The sequence below is a fragment of the Pterocles gutturalis genome, unplaced genomic scaffold (assembly GCF_000699245.1).
Source record: "Pterocles gutturalis isolate BGI_N339 unplaced genomic scaffold, ASM69924v1 scaffold6836, whole genome shotgun sequence".
In the NCBI taxonomy this organism is placed as follows: Eukaryota; Metazoa; Chordata; class Aves; order Pterocliformes; family Pteroclidae; genus Pterocles; species Pterocles gutturalis.
In genome coordinates this window covers 36,367-61,834 of record NW_010097709.1, presented here as the reverse complement: position 1 = coordinate 61,834, position 25,468 = coordinate 36,367, and the positions used below count along the sequence as shown (strand labels likewise).

Genomic DNA, 25,468 nt, shown 5'->3' with positions numbered 1-25,468 from the left:
CATCCCTCAGGCAACTCCCTCAGCTTATATACTGAGCATGATGTTTTTTGGCCCCTTTGCATCAGCTGTCCTGGCCATGCTCCCTCCCAGCTTATGTACCTGCTCACTTGCAGAGCACGGGAAACTGAAAAATCCTTGACTTGGGATAAGCACTACTTAGCAACAACTAAAACATCAGTATCTTCTCAACATTATTCTTATACTAAATCCAAAACAGCACTGCACCAGCTACTCAGAAGAAAATAAACTCTGTCCCAGCCGTCTTTTTAGTTTCTGTTAAAAGAAAGCTATGAATGCAGTAAAAAATTAACAGCAGCTATAAGTAAGCAATGGAATCAACCATTATATGAGCTATAAAGTTTTTAAACACTTCACCTTTAAGTCACAACTGCATGCCTTTTCAAAGACCACCACCATGTTCCTGTCTCCCCACAAACTAAGATTGTTGCAGAAATGCTACTGAAGTTTCACTGCCTGCAATATCTCGCACGTCCTCTTGCGGAACAGAAGCATCTTCTGAACTTTTTAGATACCATATTCTGAATAGTTAAATTTAAATCCAAGAAGTGTTAAAAGATTAGGTTTTGGTGGAGATAATTTTTACAATAAAAATTGTCAGAATTAAACCACCATTATCAATAAGGCAACAGACAAAATATTCAAGACTAAAATACTGTGCATTATGATAATAACCCTTAGACTAAAGGCTTTTTTTCTACACACTGCAATGCACCAAAATCATACGTAAATCTAGATCTGATGTTCATTCACAACCCAAATGAAGGAAATGTAGAAAAAAACTATATAGTAACACCATTCTAACTCAGTTAGTTATACTTAACAGATAATAACAAAAGTAATACTGAAACTTTTATTTAAAAATCAGATAGTGTTTGCAAGGAGAGAGAAAAACTTAATCGTTTAAGTTGTATTAAAAAAAACCCTGAACACTCAAAGATTCAGTAAAAAACCTCAGAATTTAACCAAGAGTTTTCCTCTGAAACAGAATTAGGTATATTGAATTCCTAATGTAAGACTCCATTTAGATGTAAGAAAAAACACTTACAATATGACAATGTCTTTAGAGGCATTGGCACCTAGTGCAAACTCTTGACAGTTAACTACTTTAAATCCATATCCTTCACATGTATAGCCACTGATTTCCATAGTTTTCACATAAATCTGCAGCTGTCCTGTATTTTCCACTTTAAACGTTCTTCTCAGTGTGAAATTCGGTTCTTTGTATTTCATTTCTAGAAACAAAGAGCAGAAGGTAATTAGTGTTGTGCCAAACAGATATCCTTCACTATATTCATATTCTATGGCAGAAGAAAGTTCTGTCGTAGCAGGAAAGGTGACTAGTGAGGCCCATGGAAATCTTCACGTAACCTGCAGGAACAGATCTCCGCAGCCAGATTCTAATCACTGCCAAGGCAGGGCACTTGTACAGTTTCCCAGCCCTCTAACTCATCAGGGAAAAAACACCAACTCCCAAACCTCTGATATCACTGCTGCCTCACAAAAAATAATCTAAACTGTGACATTCTTTAATATAATGCTTAGTATTGTGGTATCCTGTGAAAAGTCCCAGAATGAGGAGAATTAGAATTTTTTTGTGTGTCTTAAAAATAAAAACCATGCCTGAGCTACACACCTTACTAGCAAAAAAAATTCCCTAAACCACAACATTAAAAAAAACTAAGCTTTACTTGAAGTTTCTTAATCCCTCAAAAAAAGCAGAATAATCTCAGATAATAATTAACATGACGCCTTACAAATATGTCTGTAAATCTGCAAAGTAATAAAACAGATTTTAATACCAGATAAAGCTAAACCTCTTTTACTAGTTCCTTTGGTAATACAGGTACTCTTAGCTCTCCTCCCAGAAGCAAGTCTGGGCCATAGAACAGAAAACCTCAGACCCCAGAACAGAATGTGTCTGGGATTTAATTTTCATTGAGGAACATACCCTGTCTTTTTGCATGGTGTCTATGTGTATACTGATTCTGAAGGTGTGAGGGAAAAAAAAAAAAAAAAAGCAAACCTCAAAACAGAAAGTTGCATCTGTGATCCAATTTGACTTAAATTTAGGAATTACAGATTTTCCTAGTAGATGTACTAGGATTGTCATGTCCTCTGTCTTGAATTTAGTGGGTAAAGAGCTTTTGATTATCTTTCCTAATTTTCACATTAAAATGAAAAAGGTATAATATTTAATTTTCTGCCAGAATGAAGAAGCAATTTTAATGTACATAAAGGAATTAAATTTCTGGGGCACTAGAACAAAGGAAAAAATATTTCCACACATTTCAACTTGTGCATGTAAAATATACTCACTTTCTGAGCAGTCTTTTAATAATGCTTCTGTGATTTTAAAGCGTAAAGAACTTCCTAGACCAGGAGGTTTGCCTGCAACCTTCAAGCTCTCAGTCGTTCCTTGGCCTTGTACCATTATGGCATCTATTACAGTCAAATTATTTCTGTGTACAAAAAAAGGGGGAAACATTCTTTAAAGGATTATGCAGTCTATTGCTTCTGCAAGCTTCTCTACAGACTATGAAGTTCTATCCCAAATCTGGATGACAGAAATATAAACAGTTCCACAAATAATTCCCCACAATATGGAAGTAAATACTGGGGGTCTCAAACATGGTATTTGCAAGATGAAAACCTGAGAAATCACAACACAGCTTACAAATAAAAACTCCAGTGAGGTGCTAGTTAAAGTTTATATTTCATCATCATATTAATGTATCATACCCGATACAAAACTGAAATAGTTATTCAGAGCTCTTTAGCAGAAAGATTGAGCTTGCATTGCAGCTTGATGTTGCAAATGGAATCTGTAATCCCTACTTTCAAGATAGTGTAGTACATATTTAAGAATTCAAGTCTCCCAGTATAACAATGGATTATATATTTATATTTGACCTTATATATAAATAAAAAAAATTAGAAAAACTCACACTCATTTCAGAAATATCTATCATACCTGATAACAATTAACGATGAAACAGTTTTATTAAGAACTGGAGTGAACTTTACTTTGACAGACTTTCTCTCACCAGGTTTTAATATTAGGCTTAAAACTGAATGACGAGCCAGGCCCTTTGTAAGTCCTATAGTACTCTGCAGCGGCTGGACCTTAAGAGAGTGGGGAAAACAAAGTAACACTTTTAAAAGTAGAAATTTTTTACATATATTTGACAGAAATTATATTATTTTATCTATAAAATTGGCCTTGTCATAAAGAAGTGTACTACCCAATGACATATACTGTTTTATTTTAACCAGAAACTCTGATAGCACAAGATTTGCCCTACTTATTAGTAAACAATCTGTGTTTAAGAAGCAGAACACAGCAAGACAGAACAGAGCTAAACTACACACATGTAGATTCATAAAGCTCTAGTAGAAGAAAGAGTTCAGAAATTTTTTAAATGTATATTTTAAATACCACATTAGCATTAAGCCGTTATGTAACATTTTCTACCTTCAAAATGTTCCATTGTTAAAACATTTTTAGAATATTGCTTTTCCTCAGTAAAGGAAAAAAGGGAAAAACTTAAAAACTTAAAATAGAAGAACTATTGAAGAAAGTGTATTTTGCCAAGTTTGCCTTTAGATACTGTACAAGCATCAAGTTGCTAATCTAAAACTAATTTCAAATGGAGGGGGAAAGGCATATATATTGGATAAAAAAAAAGAAGTGTTCAGGATGTGGCATGCTCTATATGAAAAAGCACATGAAGTTTTCCAGTGCTTTGTTCTTTATTTTAAATGATTTGAGTTTTGTGGACAATTCAACACTTTACTGATTTTAGAACTACCAAACATTATACCAAATAAAACAATCGTGTATCAGTAACAGAATGATTAAATGCAGTTCTCCTGTAACTTCCGGAATCCTGTTATAAGCATACCGAAAAAGTAACATTTTAACTGTTACATTTGAAGTAATACTACTTTTCCTAATTCCCTGAAAATAACCAACAGAAGCATCACATTTTTCACACACACTAATACCTAAACTTGAAGACATGTATGACTGAAATCTTATTAAAATATTGAAATTTAAAAATCTAAACAATGTACTGAAATACTTACAGAGTTTCTGAAGACCTGGAACTCCAGAGTCCTCAGATTGAAATTAGTTGGCTTACTCAAATTAAACCTGCAACAGGCATGCAATTATTTTTTCACAGATCAGGGAAGATAACAACATACTTGCACTTAAGGATTTTAACACAGATCAAGAACTGATGGTAGGACTAAAACAATATGCAGCTGAAAAGATCATTCAACTTTTCTTACTACCCCCCTTCATACTTCAAGTTAAGGAAGAAATGCAACCACCATTTTAGGTCAGCAAAAAATACAGATGTGCGTTCAATGGCACAGACTCGATTCAGTTCTCAACTGAGCTAATGATTCAAGTTCTGGAAGTGGCCAAAACTGTAACTGCCAACACAGCTGACAGATACTGCATGCATTTTTTTGTAAAATGCATTTTGTTGTAGAGTGACAATGGCCTAAGTACTCTAAAACAATACTTACCGTTCTAACAGTTTATCAGCAAAGGGGGATGGGTGAGAATACAGAGCCACAGGAAGGAACTGAACATACACAGGAACGTCAGCTGGATTTTCTAGAAAAATTTCTTCTTCCTGTTCAGAAACACAATTTTGGTAAAGTTTATGTTGGGGTTAATGTAATTGGAAACAGCTATTAAAAATGCAGTCCCTACAAAATGGTACTATCAGCAAAATAACTTACTGAGGAACTGTTTGTATTGGTAAGAGGGAAGCTTAGATGGCGTGGTGAACTAAGTATGGAAGGCCAGGCCATTTCTGCTGTAATTTTCAACCGGACATCCTTCTGAAGATCTGTGTCTACTTCAAATACAGCATTCAGTCTGGAGAAACAGTTATAGATCTTACTTTATAAAAGTAAAATCGGAAAATCCAACCGGACATCCTTCTGAAGATCTGTGTCTACTTCAAATACAGCATTCAGTCTGGAGAAACAGTTATATAGATCTTACTTTATAAAAGTAAAATTGGAAAATCCTGGAAAAAGCAGAGTGCCTAAAAGCACCCTTAAAATAACATTAGTTTGAGAAATAGCATGGTACATTATATTTATATACAATTGAAAAAGCCCATTGAGCTCTGCCCATATATACTGCTATGAAAAAACACAACAGAAACCACCAAAACATGCTATACGAGACCAACTCAAAGATTCTAAAGATGTTCTCTGTTTAAGTATTGTTGTTAAGATCCAAATATTCCAAGTTCTGTTATGGCCTATTTATGGATAAAGGTGAGCAGAAAATGTGGTAAGACTTAGGCGCTTCATCACAAATCTTTCAGTATTTGCATTTCTCTTAAAACACTGCTCTCTGGACAGTGAGACATAAATTCTATGTTTCATTAGGAAGTACCTAGCTCTTACTATTACAGAAACAAATTTTGAGAATATATCTGCGATTCAGATCAGCAAGAAAAATAAGCCAAGATATATTTGATGATTTGTAAAAGTACAAAAGGTAGAAAGGAAAAATATCAGTTCTGCTATAGTCTGTTTCCAATACAACATCCAGATATCCATTATCCAGAAAATGTACTATGCCTGCACCTCTGCAATGTACAGTAAATCTGTACAGGTACTCTAGCTGCAACGCATACGTGGAGTATATGCCTATACTCCTGTCTAACAAATCTAACACAAATCTGAACTAGTCACACTTGATGTCAGCCACTATTTCCATCAGCGAAGGAAGTTCTTTGCTATTAACCAACCTCTGCAACAGACTTGATTCCTGTTGTCCTACAAGCTCTCCACCACCAGCTAAAACAAGACTAACAGTATTGAGTTCTCCAGTCAGTGAAACAGATGAAATGCTAGGCTTCAAACCTAGAAAAGTATTTTGGAGAAACTCCAAATGCCCAAGTCAGAAACCCTCTGTATTCAGAAGGAGTTGTTTCTCCTTTGCTGAATGCTACCTTGGATAGCTGGTTAATTTGAACTCTCTTTAAAAGCATTACATATTGTAGATTATATACTGTATTCAGTATTAAAGCACCGTATATTCTAGCTATAACTGCTACTTATTCAGAATTAGTTTTTAATAGAATTTTCGTTTACTGTCCTCTTACTGTAGGTGATAGGACATTCTTGAAAGTTACCAGTGTGACTATATAGAGGATTCTGTTTAGATCAAATTTGTTCAGGAGTTATTAATATACCGGCATTATAACAAAAAAGTGATAAAGGAGGTATGCTTTTGTTACTCTGTTTAGCTACATATGTCATTTTTTTTTTCTGCAAATATGCACACCTTTTTTGAAATGGTAGTCTGGATGCTATCATCACAAAAGACACATGCACTTGCTGTTAATGCTAACATGTCTCTTGGAGATTAAATCACTTTATGTAGGAGAAGGCAGATGTCTGAAGGTATGTAGCAGCCTACAGAGTTTGACTTTTTCTAAAAATTAAATAGCAATCATTAATCACCTTCTATTTAGCAAATCTCATGGAGAAATATGAGACAATTTGATAATTCACTGAAATGCAATAATCTCAGAATAGTAGCAACAGAAAACCTTATAAAATTTTAGAGGGATATTGAGGTTACTACTTTAAAACAGATAAAGCAAGGATACTGCACAAATATTATAACCTGTTTTAGGAAATTCTTGCAGAGGAGAGACTGCCTTGCTGATCCCATCTTCTCAAGAACTGCAGCATGCTCCAGTGAATAGTAACTTTCAGCGCTGTGCTTAGCTTAAGGAAATTATTACTGCTTTTTAACCTTTAAAATGTTCTCTTTAAAGGTTTTGCAGAGATGGCCAAGTTACTCCTTCTTGGCCCCCTCTAAAAGAGCACTGCAATATTAAGAAATCCTGTATTTTATAAGAGCACACATAACACAGGATTATCCAGTGACTTAAGGCCTGAGAAAGCAACAGGGATAAAATACTTACCTATGGCTTGAGTTCTTTTTTATTTCCCTCCATTCTTTGAATAAGTTTTCATGCAAATCCCAGTCAGAATCCCAGGCATCTTCTTGCATTACTATGCTGTGCTGAACTTTAGATTCCGCTTTAAGAAATAACATGTTTTTTAAACTAATGTAAAATAATTGCTTAAGGAGAAAACTTTTTTTTTTTTAAAAAGATTTTCATGATAAAGTTTAAGTTACTTACATTTAGATAGAAAAGGCAATCCTACATAACAATGATCTCCACATTGTAAACCAGGATCAAAATAAATATTTGCAATCTGCAAAACAGATAAAAGTATATCAATTAATAAACTGCACAGTAAATTTAATGACCAAGGAAAAGAGAAAGAAGATTTCTGACAACCACAAAAACTTACCATAAGCTATATATAACAGAGAACTTGTAAACATATAGAAATAAGGCACAAACAAACCTTTGATTTTTTTCCTGGCTCTAAATCTTCTTTATTACTTCTTAGCCTCTTATAATAAAACCTGACATCTTCTGATAGGGAGCGTATGTGTTGTATTTTCACTTTCTGAGAAAAGGAGTTCATGATGTTCAGGCTCTGGTGAACTACTTTCCCCTAAAGAAAAGAAAGGATGAAAAAAGTCTGCAAGATATTAATTTTCCCAGCATATGTATTTATTTATGCAGGCTGGCAAAGACCACAGTAAAGCTGAAATGTTAAATTGAGATTTTTAACAATGCTATCTTAAAAAAATGCCACTTGTAACACTTCAAGGTAAATTTCTGTGAAGTTGTATTCTTTCCTCCACCTGCTTCCACAGTTCATCCCTCTTTCAAAAATAAGTACACCTTAAGTGTCTTGAAGAGCTAGGACAACAGTTCTGCTTAATCAAATCATGTTAAAAAAGTACCAGAAGAGGAAAGGCAAGAGAAAACTTCAGTTTTTTGAACCTCCTATTACAAAAGGGAAACAAGCTTCTTCTAAGATATCTAGTACACAGCTGCTAGTAATTAGAAATAACCTGTAAGAAACAGTAAAGCTGCATATTCCGAATACTACAGGTGACAGAAGGTATTTAAAAACATAGGTACAATCTTCCTTCCCATTCCCAATGAAATTAAGACACCAGGCACTAAAATTACACCATGTAAAAAGAAAACAGTGCAGGCTTTTTCCCCACACCTTTATACCCTGCCTCTTCTTCTGAGCCAAACTTTTTTTTTTTTTTTAACCTTTTAAGCACAGAACATGTAGTTTAATTGTTTGTCACAAACAGAATAATTAAAGTTCTCAAGTTCTCCCCTTGCCCTCACTCGTAACTCAATGATTCTGTGGCCGTGTTTTTCACCTTATCTCAAAACCCAACCCTGACAAGCACAGAGTAAACAAAACACACGCACACAGAAACACAACTCAGGAGCGGTGACAAGATTTCAGATTTATATAAAATAAATTAATAAAAGCAAATTTAAATACCCAATACTATCTTCTAATGAACATGACTAGAGTTTTTCATGCTCCCCGTAAATCAATATTTTCAGCTTTTTACAAATTTCTCTAAGGTAAGGACTGAAGTGGAACGATGGGAGAGATGCACTTTTGCAGGCTCAAAATTTGACTGTCGCCTCAGGAAATAGTCATATACTGTAACAGTCTCAATAGGAGCAACTGCAGAGGGAAAAAAACTAGAAGAATAGATCTCTAAACAGTATAGTCCTGAATAGGAGGTATGTCTGAGCTTCATCTATGGAAACCTATGAGTAATAAACTGTCATTAATTGGGCAAGATAAAGGTTTGTTAAACTCTGTAGAACAAATGAACAGTATTTTACTAAGACCATTATGCAGCATTTCAAAATGAAACAACAGTTAAGGGAAGATGACTTTACTCATCAGCAATAAGAAAAACAGAACAATACTATTTAGCATGCAGGCCTTCAGAGATGAGCTTTGATCAGGGAAGAGTTAAGAGGTGGCACTGTGAGCTAAAAATGCCATTATGAAGCAGAAGTCAACACAGCTGAGATCTGTTTAATTTGAGACACTGATCTTTAAAAGGCCTGTATACACTGTTAGTGCATTGCCAGCAAACTTCTCCAGAATACCAGAAATCAGACTTAGGTGCAAATACATTAAAATTATAAACAGAGACACACAGCACTAGGAACCCTGCAGCTGTAGAAGAATTACATCCTAGGTATGAACTGAAAAGCAAGTGCTACTAAAATTGTAGCACCTAGTTATTCCTGGATGTTATAGCTGTCAAATTTCTCTACCAAACACTGAAAAAAGAAGAACTAATGCTATTTTAGGCTTATTTTCAAAAGAAATGGAGGCATTACAGAACAACTAGATGCAGGAGTATCATGAATTCAGTGATCACAAGTTTAGTTTGAAATGAATCCAAGAAAAAGGAAAAGTCAGTCTGTTGTCAGTGATCTCAAATATCAAAAGAGCTAAGTGATCAACTAACAGAGGTAGTAGGTGAAGCTGACTGCTCTGAAAAGCTTGGGACTTGAACACAGAAAACAGTCTAGAATCTTGTCAAAGGCAATAATTATATCTGAATCCGTACTCCCCCAAAAAACACAGGATCCCAAAGGTCCCCTGAATGAATAATTATGTGAAAAAATTACTAGAAAGAACATGAAGCCAATAAAAATCACAGCAGTCTGGGGATGAGAAACAATGATGAGAGCAAGGAAGCTATGACTTTGAGGCTGAGAAACACAGGTGTTACAAGAAGTAGTACTGCCAGAACAAAACAAAAGCAAACAAACAAAGAAATATCAAGGTGACCAAGACCTTGGGCTTATAATAAGATACATCAAGAAGCTCTTTAGCCATAAAAAAATAAAATAAACAAAATAAAGAGAGATTTTTAAAATTACTTCTTTATGGCCCAAAACGGAACAAAATATTTTAATATGGCATTCAGGAGGGACAATGAGCTTGCCAGGAATTAGCATATATAAATTAGGATGCAGAATACAGAAATCACTTCATCTTTGATGAAAGAAAAGGAAATGGACCTTTAGTTATTTCAGTTTATCAAAGGCTTATGGAGCAGTTCACAGATGAAGTAACAGATACAGTAGTCAGCGTAATAAATATCCCTATAATGGTGAGGCCATACAGTCAAATAGGAAACAGATCCTAAAAATAAAAGATAACAAGTGATCTGTGCAACTGTAGGCATGACCGTTTGACCTCAAGAGTAGCAAAAGACTTCAGAACAATTTGTGAAGTAGGAGATCAGAAGGGAGATGGAATGGATAATGGGGCAAATGTAGCAATGATTTACTGAAAGTCCTGCTGACCGACCTATCTTCCTCCAATGAGATCTATTGCATTACATTTAAAAAAAAAATATAATTTGTCTACTAGGCATGAGGTAAAGCATTTGATAAAGTGCCAGTGAAAAATTGCTATTTAGGAATACAAAAATTGTAAGATAAGCAGGAGATACTAAGGAGCTATCAGAAAAGGAGTTGAGAACAGGCAGTGCTCTATGACAGATTAAGACTACGTAGGACAGACAAAGAAACAAAAAAACATTTCCACCAACATGTGTGGAGTTAATTTTATTCTTTTAGATGATTTCCATCTCTATCCCTTCTGCTACCTTTTTTCCCCAGTTTTCAATCTCCATCCCTATGATTTTCCATCATATTACATTCCCCACTCATCAGAAAGTCACATGAAGTTCGGACTTCAGTGAAATATCAATTGCAAAGTCAATATGCCTTGACTGCCCATGCTTCTATAGTTATGCTTCATGCCAAGTGAGAAGAAAGTATCATCGGTGCTCAAGTCTGTAGCCCTGAGCAAAGAAGCTGCTTTCAGCACTCACTGAATAAACACTACTGCAGGAGCAGGGATGAAAACAGCCATTACATACTTTTGCAGAGAGCTGTAGACCCACACAGTCTTCTTGCTTTTCTAGTCATGTACACCACCACGTACCCTTGAGAAGATCTACTTTCAGTGTGGAAACAATACAACGATGCTTCCACAAAGCTCAAGGACTTCTTACACTGAAACAACAGTTCATTAGATGACTTTCTTGTCTTTGGCATTATGCTTTAGGAATTTGAAAAATGCATTTGTGCAATTTCATCTCTCTTACTCTTGGTGCTAATGCACATGGATTGGTAATCACCATGAGTTAGAATGATGCTACAACGAATTAGGTTTGAGTTCATATCAGTATTCCAAGATCCCATTCAAGCGGGCAGTAGAGGAGATGTAAGGATAACTCATGCTTGGGGCATGCAGGTGGAAAAAAACCCCAAAATGGAGACAAACTGAATCATAACAATTTCTCCAGCAATTTGACATGCAACAATTCAACAGCAGTTTCTCTTAAAAAAGACAGACAAACAGAAGCCACAGCAAGAAAATTTTGCTACATCCCAATTCTCTTACTGGAAAAGAAGGTGGAAGAAAAACATGTTTTGGGGAGCAGGTCAGCGAGCCCACAGCAATCACTGCTTTCACTGGTATAGTTAAAATCTGGAAAAAAAAAGTATAAGAAAAGTTTAGAAAATTACTTAAATTTCAGCCTTTAAATGTCTCTTCCACTTTTAAATTGCACAGAATAACAAAACCCTGAAATTCTATAGTTAAAGAAGTCTAGGTTTATACACACATTTAAAACACGGAGACATGAATTAAGATTTCAACAAATCATCATATTCAGAACAGTCACTCTATATCGTCAGGAAGTACACCTTTGCTCAGTCATACTCAGCACCATTCCACATGGAACACAAAAGCTCAATTAAAATATAAGCTCTCTAATGGTGTTTTGTATAGGTCTTACTTGAACAGGGCTTACTTTGTTGGAAAACAGCAACATAACATCTTTAAAGTAAATGAGCATGAGGGAAGAGGATATACCAAGCTTCATGCTCATGAGGTTATGGTAAAACATCAAGATAGGTGTAGACTTAGAAAAAGTGCAGAAGAGATGGTAATGAGATCCTCTCTGTGTATTATTAAAGCCACCAATACAAGCAGACTAACTTGAAACTACAAGCAATAAAATAAAACACTTCAGATTCTGTAACTGAAGGGTCACATACATGTGTAGACACATTAAAAAGGTTTAAAATCTCAGATAACTGTCAGAAATTAGGAATTTCCCATTTTCTGTAGCTTCATCAGAACCACACAATAAGGTATATAATTTCCTGACTTCATAAGTACAGCATGTCCCTTTTCATTTCTGCGTGTATCACAGAAAGGTAACAAATACAGAACCCATTATGTATTAGAATCTCACTCTTCTGTGAAATCACTTATTAACAAGAAAGGCATATGATGTTAAGAATTAACTGGTTGTTCTTCTCTCCCTTACTAATCTAAGAACTCTGTAAGAATCATAGAGCACTAAGAACTCTGTTTCATCAACTGTCAGCACATTGCAATTTCTCTACATCAACTTTCACATAAGGTTTTGACAAAAAGAGCTCTGAAATTATAGCTCAATTTCAGTAACTGATAATGTACTAAAAAGCAAATCGTCAGAATGCGTTATGCCAAAGATCCATGCGTTGATGCTTCAAGGATGTGTCAAGGCATTGAAGAACCCATACCTCAAAGCATTAGGTCAGATTTAAATGGATATTTCTGAAAACCAGATGAAAATCATAATGAAAGTCGCTCTTCATTCCTTCAGAGAAGGAACAGCATAAGTAGCATTACTATTGTTTGACAGAGGGTTAACTTGCAGAGATAACTTGACCTCCAGAGGTCCCTTCCCACCTCAACTTCTCCCTTATATTGCTATCTGTCTACTAATAAAACTCTTAAAACTTCATGCTTAAAATTGAACATATCTGGGCAACACACATAAATATACAATAAGTATACCTCATAATCTGTCGTGATTTGTACAGCTCCATCATGAATTCCTTCAAGTTCTTTCGCTATTAGTTTTACTCTAAACACAGCATAATAACCTGATGCTAGTATGACCTGTAAACGGTAGAAACAGTCATCAGTCATATTCCATTAAATGGAAAGAAATTTCACTAAAAAAAATAATAACACCGTCTTATCGCTTTAAACTCAATCAAAATCCATTTGAAACAACTGTCAGAGGTAAAAAGAAAAATTCAAACACAGAAATTACTAAAGCAAAAATTATTCCCTCTCTGAGGTGATAAACTCCACCCTCCCCAAATAAATGATGAACATAATCAGGGTGTGGAGGTAACTGTTTCTGAAGTTTCCCCTTTCAAAATCTAACCAATCTGAACATAACACTGCTTCTTAAAATAAGATTTTAAAATTTTATATGCTTTATCATACCCAAATTCAGACAAAAATTAAGAATTCCTACCCTCCCGCCCCCCTGCTAAAATGAAACTGTAAGAAGTTGCATAGATTTGTCTCTTTTTTTCACCTCCTAAATCTAGCTTCAAGCAATGGATTCAAAGGATTACTTACTGAAGACTGATCGGATGCACTAGCATGTTGTAGCTCATGGTGGTTTGCAATTATTGTCGTTCTGTTTCCCTTTTCAGTTGTTAGAAGTTCTATGGCCAAACCATCCCCTATAATATGCCAACTTTTTATAGCCAGCTTAAAAAGAACAAAAAGGTACAGTTTTCAGTAACAATGCTGATATACATTTTTTAAAAGGCAAACTAAAAATAAATCCATCCTTACCTCTATGGGATTGCTGTTGATGACTGCAAATAAAATGCTGGTAGCTTCTGTTGCACTCAATATGCCAAAATCTATAAATTGTTCCTCAGTTTTTGGAGGCAGTACAAAGTACTAGAAAGATTGATAAAGGCATTTTACCATAAGTTAAATATCAAACATGCTCAAACTCTAATCTCATTAACAAATACATTAATAAGTCTAATACAGCAGTACCATTACAATGTCAAAATTCTATACATTTTCTATGCAAAACTAAAGGGAACAAAAAATAATTTTTCAGCCGTAACCAAAGCTGATTAAGGAAAGAACTGGGAAAACAATTTTAAAATTAAAAAGCCATCCTCTCATAGAAGTAGAAAAAAAGAGTTAAAAACACTCCTATGCACTCTGCCTTTAGTTAGACTAAAGTAGCTAAAAAAAAGGAAAATACTTACATCTAAAAATCCTGTGTATGCTCGGACAGGTAGGTGAAATTTAGAAGCATTGGTGATAAGTAAAATATTGTTATCTATATGAACAGTTGATGTGGAAGGCATAAAATGAAGTGTAAAAATATATCTGGATTCATTAGGTGGAATTAAGACTGGTTTGCTGAAGTTCTGGACCTAGATCAGTGAACAACAAGGATCAATGTTACAATTTATTGAAGTGCAGCACATTTAAACATTTACTATTATTTTAAAACATTCACTGAAATGGGGCTCACTTTAAACATTGGTTTTGCTTCTTCTGGTAACAGAACATCATGTATAAGGACTGCAAAGCTGAATGTGTTTGTCAGATAGATCGGTCTTTCCACGGAATCAGCAGCACTGTCACTGAGTGTGGCAGCATGATCAAATCCTAAATATCTATTCAAAGAAAACAGTATGAGAAAAATTAAGACTTTCCTGAAACATTAAGTGTTTTTCTTACGCAAAAGACTAGAATTCATTCAATCCAACAGCAAAAAAGATACATACCCCACCACATGCTGAAACAATATCATTAGCACTACAGGGGCATTGATAATTAAGTAATTCACACAAGATAAGAAAATACGTGAATCAGCATATTAGGAGGACTAAAAGGAAGTGTCGAAGTATTAAGACAGTTTGCAAATCACGCATATTCCTAATCAACCAAATCAGGAGTATACAGCACAAAAGTTCTGAGAGGTAACATTTAGTTTGGTTGCCTTTAAAATATTCTGTCAGTTCTGTTGATAAAGTAGCACCTCATTACAACAATAATAATAAAGTCAACTTAGCCACACTTTGTAAATATATAAAAAAAGTATAAGGAGGTACTGACAGTTCTTCCAAAATTTTGCTTAAAACAAAAAATATTTTCTCTACTATTACTTCATATAGTGACAGAACAGAAAATGCAAAACTGGAAAAAATTCCAGTACTGCATTTTTAAAATGTCTCATCTGCAGCCTTCAACTGAAAAATGACTCACTAAGGTCACTTTGAACCAAAGCCTTGAAACCAGCTTATGCATTACTACGACTAACTCATCTATGAGTATTAAAACAGAAAAGTTCAAACAAGTGATTGTAGTTCTAAATGAGCTCCATATTCAGAAAACTTCTGTATCACCTCTTTATACCCCCTCTCCCCCTGATAAATTCCCTGCTACACAGCTAATTTACAGCATTTAGTTTTTGAACTATGTTCAATTGCTGTAAGCTTACCCATCCAACACTTCTGCTTGATATGGTATTTCAAGTTTGGAGTAGCTCTTCTCTTTTGCTTTAACAGTTATTTTCCCAGAAGACTGTGATGCTTTTTTTGCTTTTGATGCTGTACACACAAGAATATAAGAAGTTTGTCAAAGCAGACAAAAAAAAAAAAAGATCCATTAGGTTAGACTACCATGACTGGAAGAATAAAAGCACAGAGCTAGCCCAGAGATGAAGTATCACAGAAAAGAATAATGGATCTTAAGGAAATTTCAATAAGCAACCAACGTGGAATAGGTTTAGGAAGTAAGAGATCCAAGCTCTGAATTCCACCCCCTCCCCCCCACCCCATAACACCAGTTACCTGACTTGCCTGAGTTAGTAAGCTTATCTACAACAGGGAAGCCTGGTTGTGCCTGTCAAATAAATAACTTGGATGTGTCCAGAGGATAATTCAGATCCCAGGTGAGCTAAAAACCCCACTTAAAGAGTATGTACTACACCTATCCCTCCACTAATAGACCAGAAACTTGAGATGGCTGGGCTCCTCACTTAGAACTACCAGTTGAGCAGGACTTTGGGCCAGGAACACAGCAAAATTTCAATATTGAAGGAAACAAAGACATGCTAAACTTTACAGAAATACAAACAGAATCCATGTAAGAACCCAAACAACACAAGCCTTAAGAACAAATCTCACAGGCCTTCTCCAAGGTCACGGAACAAGCAAGTTATCCTGACAGAAAAGTCAAGGGATTCAAATACTAGTTAGGAGAAACCACCAGCCTCTAAAGCCCCTGCACGCATTAAGGGACCTGCAACAGCAAATACTTAGGGCTGGCTGCTTCACTGAAAAGAATTCACCAAGTCAAACCCTTTTCACCAACTACCATTCCTTTCAAGATCTACCATATATTACTCAGTAGGTCCTCATATAACAATTCCCTCCAGAGTCAAAATCTGAACAACCAGATTGACAGAGTTCAACTATTTCAGAGTGTATTTATAGGCTAAAACATCCTTCACTCATTTTACAAACTGTATGCTATTAAAAAAATCTAAAGTGCTAATCAATAAATAACAATAAAAACCAAACCTCTCCTCTTTATCCATACAACTTCTAAAATTATGTCTACTAGAAAAGAAAAACATTGCACCTATAAACTTCAATTTCTAAGCAACCCCAGCAGAGAGACTTACAGTGCCAACTGGTATCTTAAAGCAGTAACATCCGAGTAGGTCAACAGTATTTTAACTGTTGATTAAAATCTCTATAAAAATGGAGGTGCCTTTCCACAAAATATCAGCATAATATTTACAGTCACACTATGTAGGAAGGAATGACCCACCACTTCTTGCACCAAGACATATGAAAGTCAATATCAGCATACATAACATGTCTCTGTAGGAAAGATACCAGTAAAAGGTTTTTCCACCTCCTTTTTTCTTTAATATGAATTCAAGATAGAAAAAAAAAAGCCAGCTTTCACAGTACGGTTCTCAAGAGCACGACAGAGCCCTATTTCCATGGGCATTCCAACATAAAATGTATTTTTTTTAGAAACAAGATTTTGGATTCTTTTTTAAACTTTGGAAGGATCAAAGAGCAATCCAAGGGATATACTGCCCTCTAATACATATTCCTGTGAGGAATGTGTCCTGGTTTGTTAGAATTTCTCAAAAACAAATGCCTGTTTAGACTAATAATACATTTTAAATAATCTGTGTCTTAACATAAGAATACTGCTTATTTTTAATAGAAATCTGATGTTCAATTTTTATATACACACATAGAAGACTGCTTAAGAATTCCTTCTCTTCTCAGCAGTATTTACCAGTCTAAGTTACTTGCTGATTATGATCAGAGACGATCCCTTCAGAAATAACTTGTTAGAAGAACTGTATGCCTTTTCCTGGTAGGAAAATTACATTTCCTTCTCAAAATTACAAATCACATTTTGTTAAGAGAGTGGAAAATAATGAAGTTTCAGCAAGTTTAAGAAGCACTTGGCAAGTTCTAAGAGGAGAGGAGTGGTACTTACCATCAAAGCTAATACTTGCAACTTTGGTATATTTACTTTCAGAGGCTTTTAACGTAACTGGCTTGAAATGTACTGTTATAGCTTCGTTTTGTGGTGTAGGTCTAACACTCTGCAAACAACCAAAATATGAAGCACCTGTAAATTTATCTTGTTAACACACTGTGCAGCCTTCACATATCCTCCAAAGTGATACAACAGCAACTAGTTTTGTCTGAGTTCTTACAGGTCTGTCTTTCCTATAACAAAGCAGCATTATAAAAAGCTTTAGGATTTTTTTCATGTCCTGTAAATTACTGAGTCAGTATGCAGAAAAGTGGGTAACAGAGAGCTCTCCTGGGGAATGCTGGATGAAGTGACGGTAAGGACAGAAACATGTTAATAAAAAAGAAAAGCTTTATTTACATAAAGATTTATTACTTATTTTTAATGCTGCAGGGTTTCAATAGCTAGACTATTTGTTTCTGGTGAACTCATTAACAAAGCTGTTAACTAACGTGTGTAATTACTGGTGATGATACAGACATCTACCTTGTCTCTGATCCCATGCTAAGTCTGCAGAGCTGCCACACAAAAAAAACCCAAAACTGCATAGAGAACAGTTTTGTAAATCTGAGATGACACTCATTCTATACCATTATTTTACCATATCACCTTTTATTTCTGAGGATTACTGTTTTAAACTAAATGGAAAAGGTGAATTGGGCATTACTGAAATAGCAATTGTGTCAGTTATTAGCAAGTGATGATTTGTATAGACACTTACAGCTATGCAACAGGATTATGGATTCCATGTCAATATCTGAAGACTCTATAAAGTTTGCTAGCAAACTCTTTATCTAGAGTTCATGGAGAGAAACTGGGCATGGAGCATTTAAATGTTCTTATTCTTGTTTTGCTTAAAATTGGGATGGCTGCCATGATTCGTCCTTCCCAGCTGTATTCTCCTTCTATAAGAACAGCTCAGCTGTTCATGTAGCAGCTGTTAAACTACTGCAAATTACAGGATGCCGTATTAAGGAAACTGAAGTGAGTGCTGGTTTACCTTATGCTGGGTTGCAGAGGTTTAGCACCTGCTACATAAGCAGCTGAGCCTTTCTTGGTCAGAGCGGAGCAAGGCAGACAGTGGCACAAACCAATTACAGTTCTTCCAAGCTAAGTTGTGCTTAATTCTAAATTAAAGCCATAAAATCAGGCATACATTAGCAGGCCACATGATCCTTAGAGGAAACAAGCAGCACTGCTCCTGCACCTGATGAATAATCTCTGTTAATTTAACGATAAGTTTTGTATTTTGGATTTATAGTACTGACCTTTGTCAACCATCTGCATATCCATGGTGCAGATGTTTGCTATTTCTCTTCATGAGTCAATTCATAATTATCACAATTTTTTTTTAATGAAATCCATATTACAAAACTGAGATCTTGAGAAGTCTTTAAAAAAAAAAACCTCAAAGCAGCCAAAGCCAAAGCTGTAATAAAGTTCATAGCTTTTACATGGCAGGAAAGACAACCATTTCTACTAACTCTTTTCATGCAAAATGCTGGGGGTTTAATTATTGAAATTATGCTGATTTCATCAGTAAATCAAATCAGAAATATTCAAAAGGACAGCCTGTTGCCAAAAAGATGGCAGATTTCAGAGGTGCATCTCTTAAACCACAAGTGTAACAAACCTAGATGTATTTACTCAAAACGTTTACAGCTAATGAATTTAGTTAAGGAAAGAATTTAGCAATGTTTTGTTGAAAATTTCTTAACTACATCACGCACATTTCTCATTTGTTGCTTGATTACATGCTATAGAAGGAAATACAGAATTAAGACACCTAAAGGAAAAATAAAGATCCTTAAGAATCCTTTCAACTTCCCTTTCCTCAAATTTTAACCTATTTCAGACAAAGCCCAAGCAAAACTTGTCCTGAGACGTACCTTAAGAATCATCGAATATGGACAGGTCATGAGAAAACATGCAAAATAAGTTCCATCAAGAATCTAATACCACAATTTTTTCTCAGAAAATGTCCTCACAGCAACTTCTGTGGTAAGAATTTAAAATAGACATGCTGCATTAACACGTGGCTCTCTCATGGAGTGCCCCAGTCAATATTTCTGACCCTGTGTGCTGGTTTTTGCTGGGGGATAGAGCTAATTTTCTTCATAGCAGCTAGTATAGGGCTAATGGAGCTGTGTCTCGGATTTGTGCTGAAAACTGTTTTGATAACAGAGGGATGTTTTAGTTACTGCTGAGCAGTGCTTACACAGAGTCAAGGCCTTTTCTGCATCTCACACCAGAGCAGGCTGGGGGTGTACAAGAAGTTGGGAGGGGACATAGCTGGGACAGCTGACCAAAGGGATATTTCATACCATATAATGTCATGCTCAGCACATAAAGCTGGGGGAAGAAGAAGGAAGGGAGGAGATGTTCAGAGGTATGGTGTTTGTCTTCCCAAGTAACCATTATGTGTGATGGAGCCCTGCTTTCCTGGAGATGGCTGAACACCTGCCTGCCCATGGGAACTAGTGAATGAATTCCTTGTTTTGCTTTGCTTGCACCTGCATCTTCTGCTTTACTTATTGAACTGTCTTTATCTCAAATCACCAGTTTTCTCGCTTTTACTCTTCTGATTGTCTCCCCCATTCCACTGGGGGAGAGTGAGCGAGTGATTGGGTGGTGCTTGGTTGATGGCTGGGTTTAAACAATGACAAGCTGCTCTATGAAGGTCCATTCAATATTTAGCAAAAGTGCAGAGGCATAAGAGCAGAAAATGACGACATTAAATGTTCTAGAGAACACAGAGCAGGGGAAAAAGCTTTATGCCATTGCAGCCATTATTGAGAACGACTTCAAAGGTTTAAGAACTCTCAGGCTATACCTATTCTAATAAACTAGAGGAGAAGAGTATCAGTTGAACTCTGGCACGCGTTCATTCATTCTGTTTATCTGTCAGCAAACTCTCAAGCATAGTTTTGTTTTGTCCACCTAGCATATTGCTCAAAAGACTGAGCAGGCTGTAGAGTTTTCTTACAGAGAGTAAAGACACAGCTACCCTGCTGCAAGAGGAAAAAAGCCCCGTGGCTACAGGCAGCAGACTAAGGTTGGTTCAGTTAGTATAAGAATCACCTCTGTACTGTTTTATTCACGTATATAGGCACAATTATTTTGTCAGTAATAACTTGGCCTTCACTTTAAATAGGGACATAGCTAACTGAACTTTCACCATAAAGCACTATCCAGAACAGCCATGGAATAAACTATTACTACATTGTAACCCTGTAAGGTAACTTTCCCTTGATAACTTTGAGATACATACACTTAAATGTGCAGACTGAAAACATAGCTCAGAAGTAAACCACTTTTCATAGGTTGATAAGAGAAGAAACAACTACTCTGAAGTATATGAATTGTGACAGAAGTAAATACTTCCTTACACAAAGACTGATTTTCAAACTGATAGAACTCAGCTTCAGTATATGGCTGTCCTGAAGTTCCTGGTTCTTATGCATCAAACATGATCAGGAGAACAAAGTTTAAAGTGTGTCTTTGCTTTTAGCTATCAAATGGGCTTAAACTGCCTTAAGGAAACATAAAATTTCATCCTAAAGAAAAAAGAAAGTGTTCAACAATCTACATTAACTAGGTTTTTGACAGCATGGCTTAATTGTTGCAGCATGACAACAGTTCACCGAATCACAAAATAAACACGGTTCTACCTCATAATGGAGAAAACCCTACAAAATGTAATTAAGGAAGTTTTTATAAAGGGTTTTAGAAGTCAAAAAAGTCAAGTCACTCACTCTTATTTTCCTCAACCAATTTGTTGGACCACAGCATGACTAAGTACTTAGAGGCAGAACAGCTACAACTCTGGCAACAGCATTAGCGGACACTCATACACAGATGACCTGAAGATATTTAGCTCCTCCAGCACCCAGCTTAAATATATGCTAAATATAGCCTTGGCCTTTTCTTCTGACATTAAGATGAAATTTGTCACAGACCTCTGTCTCATTGATTTTAAACCCTAGCTCTAAAGGGTCAGAAATCCATTTCTTAAGCTTTCCTAGAAGTAAGCTATTCACCAGGTTCCTTCCAAAAGTTGTTTACCACTTTGAAATTCCTTGATTGGAACAGCAGCAGAAATTCACACAGTGCTTCAAATGCTAGAAAGATTACAAACTTCACAACAAAGCTGTGCCTTAATGAGAAGAACAATTGAGTTGATGTGCCATCTGTGACACACGTTGAAAAATACATCATATCTGGACCTATACGGTAACTTTATCATTGCAAAAGTGAGTCCTAAAAGCTTTGAGACCATCAAATTTACTGCTTTGATAAACTGTAAAAGAATAATTCATCTGGAAAAGTTCTGCCATGACTTGTATAATGGTTATCAAATGATAGTCTTCCAGCAGACCACTGTCTATGGTCTACAGTCTATGGCCCAAAGACCATACCTTGAAAAAAAATTGTTAGGGCTTTGGTAATGGAGGAATATGAATCAGATATTATGTTATCAGATATTAGAAGTGATACTGATGGCTTGAATATATGGTTATTTGCATTGTACTTAGGAAGTATAATACACACTTTAAAAAAAAATAACACAAAAAACAGTCCCTCTGACAAAAACCTGGCAAATCTAAGATGGACATGATATAAGACAGCAGACATAGCTGGAAAAATAATTTAATAAATGTAATTATAAAATCATATCAAATCTGATTGTAAAAATCATATACAGGTCTTTTAAATAGAAACCCTCAAGGGAAGCTGGTTCAGAGCTTACAAGGCCATGAGAGACCTTATAAGATCATCTGACCTCATTAATGCAATAAGCATTAGGACTTCGATGAATTAAAATGCTGTTTCCAGTATACTGCAAGTTTCTCTCAACTTGAAAATTATTAGTGAACAAGAACTTAGCAAGCATTGCAACGGATTATTATCACAGTGGAAAGTTATCCTAGTTACTAAAAATGTGTCCTGTTTCTAGTCTAAATTCACCTAGCCTCAGCTTCCAGTATCTAACAAGTTTTTGTTAGACCTCTACTACCAAAATACTATTCCCAACAGTTACAGCTACAAGCTTTAAAAACATAAAAAAGCTCTCCAAGAGCTCAGTAAAAAACCTTTGCCTAGCCTTCAGTCATTCTGGCTCCTCTGGTTTCTTTTCAACACTTTTTGAAGTGCACTGAGACAAGGTATAACTCAATCTGGAAAACAAGGAAGATGGAAGGGGAGAAGGAAGAAGTGATAAAAATAGTGGGCCTTGAGAAAAATTACACAGGAGAAAGGTATGAATGAACGAAGGCAGACGACCAGGCTAGAGACAAAACTCTGTAATAAAAATAGAAAGCACAAAATCCAAAACGTAGAATTCTGAAGCTGGCTGCACTTTACGTGCAGCTGCAATGATCTCACTGGAAAGGGCTCCACAGTGTTCGCAGGCTTTTTTCTTATTTCAAGCTACAAATCAGATAACCTCAAGAAAACAAGGGTCATTTTAGTATCTGCTTTTGAAAGCTATTCTTTGCTCATCTTAAGAGATTATGTTGGACAACCACTTTATACACTCTTACAGAGTCTGTGATGAGGACAAAGAATCCCACAGATTCTGCATTAATCTCTCATTCACTGAATGGGAGTTACTGTTCTCAATTACAAAAGCTTCCAAAGGCTCAGATATTGCAGGCATAGCCTATAAATGCTGAAACAGCTGTTCAAAGAAGGCTATGAAGGAAATTAATTTTACCATGCATATGGACTACTTGTCTTACTATTAAGTTATGCTTTCAGTTGCACATCACCTAGCTTCTAATTGTGAACACATGGTGAACCTGTGAATGATCAATTTTTATGAGAGAGAGTAAATCCAAGTAGAAAGTTACAAATTGAAAGGAAATAAAACTTACTGTAATTGGCACATCTTTTGTTCCTGAATTTAATAAATGCAGATTTAAAATTTTTGGCAGATCTGTTAAAGAACAAAAAACACACCTGGCTATTAGGCTATTTTAACATAAAAACCTAATAAAAAGTCATCTGAACTACCTAGTTTCTCATATAAACGTGCTGTTGTTCAGTGTTAAAAAAAGTTAGACTAACATGTACAGCCAGTCAAAATAGCTAGTCCCAAGAATCTGACAAACTTAAAAACTGCATTTTTGTGTATTAGTATTAGGTACTACATGCTTCAGCCAACCATTTGTATTTCTAACACATTAAGTAATGAACAGGCTAAAAATACTACAATGAATGATTCTGCCAGATGCACCAATATTCAGCAGAAACTAATCTTATTTAAAAATCTACATGTTAACTAAGTTGCAAGGAAAAGTACTTCAGAAGCCACCTATTAAGCTGATACATATTGTTTTTCTTCAGTAATGAGTCCTTTTTACAGTTTCAAAAGATACCTTCAGTTTTACTACTTTCTGTCACACATATGTTATTATTTTCTATTACACTGAACAGAATTTAAATGTAAAACGTTAGACACAAATGTCTAAGTGGCACTTCAAGAGCATATTATAAGTAACAAATTTGTTTAAGTTTGCACACTTCCCTGTCTCTGAAAATTATTAGAACTTATGCAGATGTAAAGCAGTCTTTCAAAACAAGTTTGCAAAACAAGTAAACTGACAATGGTTTTCAGAATAAGCGCAACTGTGTAAGACTAATGTTATTACTAGACTTATAACTGGATATGCAAACTACTGTTTGCTTGTACATGTCAAGTATACTTGCAGTTGAATACATCGTGCACTGTTGTAACACATTGTTATCCTGCTTTTGAAATTATGGCTTTTAAAAAGCATCATTCCATAAGCAACCCTGAATAGTACACAGATAACTGGGTCTTCCCTTACCCACCCTACTCCTTATAAATACTTCAAGGCCTGAAGTATAGTTTACCTTGTGTTCGTAGTGTACCAAAATCTAGCATTTCTGTTGATGAATATATTCCTGGTGCTTTAAGAAAAATAAAAAGAAAAGTTACCATTTTCTTATTAAACTAAAAGTTATTTAAGCTGAATAACTCCACCCGCCCCCCACCCCTCCAGCCCAACCACTTTTCTACAAACCTGTTGTAACTTCTACTTCAACAGGGAGAATGATAAATTCTGTGCTGTCTGAGGCATTTGTTTTTATTCTAATGAAGGCTGTATGATTATCTGCTTCTCTTGAGGAAAAGCTGGCTCTCATCACTCCTTTTGTTTCATAGGGAGGTATTTCCTGATAAATAATCAAAGCACATCTATGAGAGTGCAGTAATTACAAAAAAAGCTGCTACACCAAAAAATTACAAAAGCAGCATTGAGTATAATTGCATAAAGAGAAAAAGCTGCAACGGCAGTAAGAGGCTGCATATTAATAAAATTACCATTAAATTTAGTAAGGATAGTGGTAATCATCTAATATGACGTTGATTAAAAATAGGTATATGCAAGAGGACTTTCATGTCCCACTAGATTAAGTTTTATGCATTAAAATACTGGTAAAAAGAGAGTAGACTAAATTGATAGAATCTACCAATAAACAAAATGTATTGACAATGTTTGATGTTACTGCACTCAGGTTTTTTTTTTTTTCATATTCTAATTGTTTATTCTCCAAAGCAGACACAAGGCACACAGTTTCAGTGCTGTAGAAACAGATGTCAAACCCACAAATTAAAACAGTGTGGAACTGCAAGTAGCCAGAAGCTTGTAGAGCTGCAGGTTTATTAGTCACCAAGCAATTTACAGCAAAAAGTTGAAATGTGCTTTAGTTTCTGTACCAAGCCTATTCCATCAGTTCCAATCTGCATTCAGGGTTTGAAAGACAACTCTTTCTGTATTTGCTGGACACAGCTGCAGCACAAGACTAGCTTCAGAACCACAGTTAAAATACTAACATCACATATTCTTCCCCACCACATTACAGAAGGGTTGGGGAACTGGATTTTTCTTCTTTTTCTTTTTTTTTTAATAGAAGATGAAAGCCTTGATTTGAAATTTGGAGTTTCCCCACTTTAAATGCAAATAAAGATGTCAGAAAGTGGGAATTTTTGATGAGTAGTCCTTGCATCGACTGATGGTGTTTCAGTTGA

The 25,468-nt window shown here is 35.5% G+C and overlaps 1 protein-coding gene across 1 annotated transcript in view; it reads right to left on the bottom strand.

The window, feature by feature from the left end:
- The window catches only part of TMEM131 (transmembrane protein 131), a gene marked incomplete at its 3' end in the record, with an annotated part of 69,978 nt that overhangs the window by 10,692 nt on the left and 33,818 nt on the right, over positions 1-25,468 (bottom strand). The window contains exons 8-27 of the mRNA XM_010084399.1: positions 24,462-24,612; positions 24,292-24,348; positions 23,289-23,350; positions 17,371-17,479; positions 15,341-15,449; positions 14,369-14,513; positions 14,097-14,267; positions 13,663-13,773; positions 13,441-13,575; positions 12,862-12,966; positions 11,413-11,499; positions 7,447-7,599; positions 7,215-7,290; positions 6,993-7,110; positions 4,777-4,915; positions 4,558-4,667; positions 4,108-4,174; positions 2,993-3,144; positions 2,338-2,480; positions 1,067-1,253 (exon numbers count right to left, since the gene is read on the bottom strand). Coding sequence (XP_010082701.1) covers positions 1,067-1,253; positions 2,338-2,480; positions 2,993-3,144; positions 4,108-4,174; positions 4,558-4,667; positions 4,777-4,915; positions 6,993-7,110; positions 7,215-7,290; positions 7,447-7,599; positions 11,413-11,499; positions 12,862-12,966; positions 13,441-13,575; positions 13,663-13,773; positions 14,097-14,267; positions 14,369-14,513; positions 15,341-15,449; positions 17,371-17,479; positions 23,289-23,350; positions 24,292-24,348; positions 24,462-24,612 — 2,387 coding nt within the window. The remainder of the gene's footprint in view (positions 1-1,066; positions 1,254-2,337; positions 2,481-2,992; positions 3,145-4,107; positions 4,175-4,557; positions 4,668-4,776; positions 4,916-6,992; positions 7,111-7,214; positions 7,291-7,446; positions 7,600-11,412; positions 11,500-12,861; positions 12,967-13,440; positions 13,576-13,662; positions 13,774-14,096; positions 14,268-14,368; positions 14,514-15,340; positions 15,450-17,370; positions 17,480-23,288; positions 23,351-24,291; positions 24,349-24,461; positions 24,613-25,468) is intronic.